Genomic DNA, 7,477 nt, shown 5'->3' with positions numbered 1-7,477 from the left:
GCTTAAAAACATGTACGTTTACACCATAGATGGTATGGTTTACACAAAACATAATTAGAAGCATTTTGTGCAGTTACCTGTTTATTGTAACGGTATAATTGATTAGTTATTTGTCTCGCCACGACTTTACTCACAAGTTAGTCAGAAGCCTATAATACTCACTAAGTTATAATGTTAACATTTCATGGATTTAGCTTCAATATCAACATTATGAATACAAATTTGAATGTTATGTTTGTGTGGTGGTGGTGGTAGGGGGCTTCACTCACTCACTCACTCACTCACTCATTTGGATATGTAAAAACAAATTCCTCTTGTACAAAACCAATGGGCAGTGCGGGCACCTCACATGGGTTGGTGGCACATCCTGTGTTACTTCTTCCTTTGGAGCGGTGGGGTCCTCTGAGGTTGGAGCTGGGGTTGACTGAGATAGATCTGGGTTCTTCGGGGATGCTGTTTGTGTGTAGGAATGGTCAATTTTGACACAGACGACTGACACAGAAGGTGGGAGTGTGTATGGAACACTCAATGATGATAACACAGTAAGGTGGGTCTCTGGTGAGGGCGGTTGAGAAGGTGGAGCCAAGGTGAGCTGGGCCATATCACATTTATTTTTGCACTGTATAAGAAGGGGCATAATGGTGTCTTTCCGGATTATTGTAGTTCCACAGAATGGACAGTGAAAATGGCCTCCATCTCTGCAGGGCAGATTGCATCTGCAGATGATCTTTTCTTAAAAAGGAGAGTAATTTGTCTTTCATACAGTACCTGAGAGACAAATATTTACTTAACATCCTATACCGTACATACAACTGTATTTTTCCTTACTTTAAACAATTATGTATACTTCAAAAAGTGAAACAACCACTGACTGCGACAAGTAGGGATCTTTTGAAAGTAACTTGCTTTCTGCGCTACAATTCATCCACAGACCTCGAAGGAGTGCAACCCAGTGTAACACTGGTTACAATATGCCCTTAGACATGCAAAAACACAAGTTTCATTCAAAATTACATGTAAAGGCATATGATCTCAAAAAGATACTTGATGAACATACCCTTGAAATGCACTGCATTTGCCACATGATTCAGCAAGTGCCTCTGGACGACACTTTCACTTTTAGTTGTGAATTTGGGGCAGACAGGGCAAGCAAACACAGATGGTGACACAGTTGTGCACTTCAGCCTGTCACCTTCCTCCATTATAGAAGGGTGCATCTGGAAGAAAAGTATATACATACACATGATATATATACACATACATACAGTTACCTTTTACTTTTATTATACTGTCACTGTTTTTTAATGTAAATAACTCAAATGTACACAATTTAAATAGAAATTACCTTAAATTTATTGAGGTGAGAAACACATTTCCTCAAGACTGTACCATACAGTACATTAAAAGCATCAAAAACATTTTGACTTCATCATGTCTTCATACAGTAGTAGCTTTTGTGTTTTTATGGGTTTCATTTGGGTTTCATTGAATAAAAACATGAGCAGCTCTCAGGAACATCCAGTAAATGTTTGCATACCAAAATTGTTCTGAAAAATTTAAGCTGTAAATATTAAAAAAAAATAGCAAAGATGACCAACAAGATGAGAAATTATACTTGTGACGTTATATTAATAACATACTAACCAGTTAGCAGTGAAAACACACCCTGTTCAGCTAAGAGGGCTGTAGGTAACGGGGCTAGCTAGCTAACAGCAGCTACTGCTAGAAGCAGCAACTGTCACTCTTTGGACAGTTGGCTAACTGGCTAATCCATATAGGATTGATGATTAGCTATATGAATGTTGTCCAAGGTAAGCTTACCACGAGCTAGCTGTCTTTCTAACAACAGTATTGGCTCCTGTAGAACTTGGCACACAGTGCTTATAGAAACAAGCATCTAGTTTATATGTTTGAATGATCAAATTAATTAAAACACAAACTGCATGTTTGGATGATCAAATTGATTAAAACATAAAACTGCAATTCACCTTGTCTATTTCCATCTTATCAGTGGTTTCCTCTGCAACCAGGTGTTGCTGCAGGAAAGTCTAGAGGTCATCATCCATCTTTTGGAAGAAAAGTATATAAATAATCACTCCATAAAATGTATTATTATTATTATTATTATTATTATGTAAAGGTATTAACTACATTTAATAGGTATTTTGATTATCCACGATGAGTGTCCAGGTGTAGGTTGTATTAGCTATTATATTAGCCATGAAGATGGATGAGTAGTCAAGGTAAGAATAGTTAGGTTTATAATTAATCTATGAAATAACATTGCATTAGTGATTGCACTCCTGAAGTTTCTGGGACAAAGTAGTATCTGTTCCTCTCACTCCAACACAGAAAAATGAGAGCTGAAAATCAATGGAACTCAATCTGCCCTGACATACATGTTCTTTACAAATGTATGTAAACTTTTGACCACAGCTTTACCTTCCCCAGCAGATTTTTCTTTATGACTATCAACTATAGTCAAAGTTCCTTGTTAGCCAAATCATTAGTGCCCAGGGTGGTAGTGTTGGATATCTTTTGTATTCTTTCAGGAGAATTTAGATGAGCCAGATCCTAGGAATGCATCCTTGGTCATCCTTACTACTATTTGTGAAAATGAAATGCCGTGAGTCAAGTTCAGTTACACTCAGGAAAATCTCTGTTGTCCTCAAAGGTGATTTGCTAGTCAGCCCCTTTTGATTTGCTGATGCATTCCTGGTTAAATCTGCCCCGATCTACAGTATTGATTTCATCTCAGCTATTCCAAAGGCCTGACCAAAAAATTGTACTTAATCTGTATAGTATTGGTATTATGTATTTTTGATGCATTTTTTTAAAGTTTGTAAGCTATCATGACATAAAGATATTTTTATTCATATATTCACGAACATTTGTCCCAACAAAACACATACTTATTTTGCCACTGTTTTGTTTATAGCTTTGAAAGAACCTTATTTCCCTCTTAAGGTGGCTTGTTTATGTTGTTGTTTAAGTTAATATTTCTGAGTTTGTATTATAAATTCATTAGTATTGCATTTCTGCATTTAACATTCTTTTCTTAAAAATGTGCAACATTTTAAAACAGGTACGATTTATACATGTTTCCGTACAATTTTGACAATTTAGTAGTTTTAGAGATATGAAAAGTTTATAAGAAAATTATTTGCATGAGTTTGCCTTTGCAGTTGCTGATGTTGCTGATATTTTTTTTTCTTAATTATTACTGCCCTTCGAACGTTATAACTCCCCCACTTTCCCTCTCTCCCTCCAAAGTTTGTGAGAGGAAAACCACTGTTGTAAATACAAATAAAGCATTTGTAAGATGTAATATAGGTACTTCAAACATTGTAATGTAACTATAAGCAAAATGCATCACATCATGACAGTGTTGTGAGGGTTCTGTATTTGGTGTGTTTGGTCTATTTTCCCCACCTCATTGTTCCTCCCCCTCTGCAGGGCCTGGCCAATGGGGCTGGCTAGGCATTCCTGCAGCCATTCACTCATTATTACCTCTTTAAAACCTCTGGTCTTCACCCCACTCCCCTGCCAGATAATTCCGTCTTGTCGGTGGAGCTCACCGTGTTCTCTTAGTGAGTCTTTTGCTGCCTTGTGTTTTACCAGTGAGTGTTGATGTGTTTTTTCCTTGTGTTTCAGTTCTGTCTACCTTGCTGCCTCCTCGCATGAGTTCCCGATTTTGCCCCGTGCCATAATAATAATATAATATTTAATTCAAAATAAAGTCATAAAACTAATGGTCTCTTTGTCATGATTTTGGCAAAAGGTAAACATCCATATCAGCTCTGTATCTGCATTAAATGGTATTGACCTGTCTGAGCCCAGTGGTGCTTGCCAGAACTTGCTAGCAGATAGGAGTTGTGCAGTGAGCCCCAAGAGGAGCAAACATCGTCCCAAAAAGGAAATCTAGCTTTCAAAAAAAGGAAGAAAGTAAGGAAATACAGGAGTGTGAAAAGAAAGGGCAAAAGTAAGGAAATACAGGAGTGTGAAAAGAAAGGGCAAAAGTAAGGAAATACAGGAGTGAGAAAAGAAGGGCGAAAGTATGTCACCCAGTTATTCTTAAAGACAGGTGGGTGTAGTATGTGACTGGTTGTATTTAGCTTGATGTCCACAGTGAAATAAGTTAAATTTCAGTTAGAATTCACTCTTTTCTAACCTACATTTAATCAGTGCATGTAACCGTTTAGCAAGCTGATTATACTATAACATTTGTCCCTGCCCCTCTTCCCAGACTCAACAACACCAGCAGCCCTGTCTTCCAGCACCCCTCTTCAAACCAATGAACCATCTCAAGAAGGTAAGCAACATGTGTGGATTAAAATATCAGTTAGCATTATTGCTGCTTTTTTACTATCATGAAAAAAGAAAAAAAAATATTATTATTATTATTATTATTATTATTATTATTATTATTATTATTATTATTATTCCACATATTTTTCCTATAGTCTGTATGAGATGCTGGACAGTTCTAAGGATCCAATGACTCAGTCTGTATCAGAGTTACAACCAATAGTAAAACAATACCTTCAATTTAGACACTCTGATGTAGAGTTCTGATTACTAATTTAGGTATATATATATATATATATATATATATATATATATATATATATATATATATATATATATATATATATATATATATAGGTGACCTCACTAGAAATTGAAAGAAGAAAAAACATTTTGATCACATCCTCTCAAGCTTGTAAATTGATTTTATTATCAACTAATGAGATTAGTGTTGTGGGTTCTTCTTTTAGTGAGGGCATGAGCTTGATACTCTGCCGTGGCAAATGGTACAATTAGCTGTATAGAGCTGCTGTCAGGTATTACTGGCATCTGCAGTTAGAAATTAGGCTGAACCACAAAATAAATGGACTGGAACCATGTGGTCTTGCACAAAAGTCATTCCTTTCCTCTACCCATCCATGTCTCTCTCCTCTGCATCAACTTCTTCCTACCCTTCCATCCTCATTGCCTCCACTTTCCCTCCCTCACATTGTCTTCTCCCCTCCCATACTTCCCTTCACCTCTCATTGTTTTTTGCTTGGCTTTACCCCCAGTGTATTTATATTATCTCCCATTTACACTCCCTTCCCCTATCCCATTGCCTTCCTTCACCCTAGCTTAACCAACCGGTGTCCACTCTTCAGTTATTGGATAATTTGGCTTTCTGCCACGTGTCTCGTTGCTAATTAAATGTTGTATACATGGTCTGGAGAATGTCACAATCGATTTTTCTTTCTACAAAAAGTGGGGAGCCATTTAATTTTGAGAAACCCACCACCTCTCACTCAGCCCTCCAACACATGCACACATACTGATTTTCACACTTGTATCCTGAGAGGACCTACTGATACTATGTTCAGTCTATCTTTAATCGTGTAATGTTCTTTTAAGAAGTGGGTGTTTAAAAAAAATAGTGGTTATTTGATTCTCCTTACAAACCTCTAAAATTTAAATTGTAATGTTAATTTGGTCATGAAAATGAAGGCCATGTGTTTATTGTGTTTAAGCACATGAAATCAGTCAATGAAGATCTATTCTATTCTGTTTAAAATGACTCTTGCAGACATGTGTGTTTGACACATATATAGCCACACTACAGAGGCCCAGGGTTTTAGCCTGACCTGTGGTCTTGTCAACTGTCATCACCCTACCCCCCATTATCTCCCAAACTGCTCCACAAAGAACACTGAAGCAGTTCTCCTCCCCTCGATTGTGTTTACAGTTTAATCAGTTTTTTTAGCCTGCAATTTCATAGTACATTTCACAAGCTTTCTCTATTTTACCTAAGTTCTAGATGAAAAATGATCCTCATCACATATTAGAGGATGAAAAGGCAGTGTAGTGACAGTTCCTTGCTTTGTGTTATCAGCACGGTCAGGTTTGGACAGATTGATCGAAGTATAAAGAGTGAGCAGCGGCTCTCTCTGTGGATGGACACTGACAAAATGTGAGACAAAATTCTCTAGTTAATTCAGCAGCCCTGTTGAGCGTGGGGGCTGGGAGGTCTGTTAAGATGTCCACTGTACAATGTCAATTGTACAAGTACAGCAGCAGTAAAATGACATTGCGACCACTCTGTAAAAATAGTGCAACCAGAAAATAATAATTAAATAAGAACATAAATTGAAAAAGAGGATAAAATAACAGACTTAAATCTAAAAAGACAAATATGTATATATATATATATATACATATATATATATATATATATATATATATATATATATATATATATATATATATATATATATATATATATATATAAATAGATAGATTATGATATATTGTGTGTGCTGAGTGTGTGTTATGTTGGTTTATGGGGGTTTATTGTCCGAATAGCCTGAGGGAAGAAGCTCCTCCTCAGATGCTCAGTCCTTGCCATGACACTGCCTAGACGCTTGCCAGAAGGCAGCTTCACAAACAGTTCATGGTTGGGGTGGTGAATGTCTGTCATAATTGTGGTCCTGAAATGTCCTGAAGGCAGGGCAATGCAGTTCTTGAGATGCACTCAGCACATCGGATCAGTCTGTGGAGAGATTTCCAGTCCTGCAGTTGCTCTACCAGGCGGTGATGCTTCCGGAGATGAAAGACTGGATAGCGACAGAGAAGGTGGTTTTCTGCAGCCCTGTGAAGAAGCTGCCAAGCCTTCTTCACCAGTGAGTTGATGTGGGTTGTCCACGTTAGGTCCTCAGAGATATGAACTCCAAGGTACCTATAGCTGCACACCTTCTCCACTGGGGTCCCGAAGATCTTTAGTGGTGCGTAACGGGACCTCTGCTTAGCCCTACTGAATTCTACTGCCAATTCTACACCAATGTGTAGAATACACCAATGTGTAGAACTGGCAGTAGAAAATTGTGTGTGGCTGTACAATCATGGGTATACAGGGAGTAGAGCAGGGGGCTCAGGACACAGCCTTGGGGGGCACCAGTTTTGAGGGTGCGGGTGTTGGAGGTGCAATTTCCAATCTTCAACACCTGTGGTCTGCTGGTCGGAAAGTTCAAGACCCAGCAGCACAGTAAAGAGCTCAGCCCCAGATCCCTGAGTTTGGCGACCAGTCTGAGGGGAACTATGGTATATATATATATATATATATATATATATATATATATATATATATATATATATATATATATATATATATATATATAGACACACACACACACACACACACACACACACACACACACACACACACATCTCACCGAAAGAATTGATTGGAAAACTCTCTACAACACAAATAAATATTGGACATCCTCAAAAATTGACCCCAGAGTTCGGAATTGAAGTCGCACCTCCTCCCTTTAGTGCTCAACACTCTTGACACTGTTAACTTTACAGAAGAACAATAGAAAGCATCCTGAATGGAAATATCACAATCTCGCATGGTCCATACACGGTCCAGGACTGGAAGGCTCTTAACCGGGTGATTAAAACCATGCAGAACATC

The 7,477-nt window shown here is 37.8% G+C and overlaps 1 protein-coding gene across 1 annotated transcript; it reads right to left on the bottom strand.

Annotated features, from left to right (window-relative positions):
• Positions 1-200: 200 nt before the first annotated feature.
• On the bottom strand, positions 201-2,068 carry LOC119008951. Its single transcript, XM_037079727.1, has 3 exons — positions 1,989-2,068; positions 1,058-1,217; positions 201-732 (listed from the first exon to the last, which is right to left on the bottom strand). Exons 1-3 carry the CDS (start codon positions 2,001-2,003, stop codon positions 278-280), a joined length of 630 nt encoding a protein of 209 aa, XP_036935622.1. The 5' UTR covers positions 2,004-2,068; the 3' UTR covers positions 201-277.
• Positions 2,069-7,477: the final 5,409 nt, after the last annotated feature.

The sequence above is a fragment of the Acanthopagrus latus genome, chromosome 19 (genome assembly GCF_904848185.1).
Source record: "Acanthopagrus latus isolate v.2019 chromosome 19, fAcaLat1.1, whole genome shotgun sequence".
Taxonomy (NCBI): domain Eukaryota; kingdom Metazoa; phylum Chordata; class Actinopteri; order Spariformes; family Sparidae; genus Acanthopagrus; species Acanthopagrus latus.
This window is presented reverse-complemented; position numbering and strand designations above follow the sequence as displayed.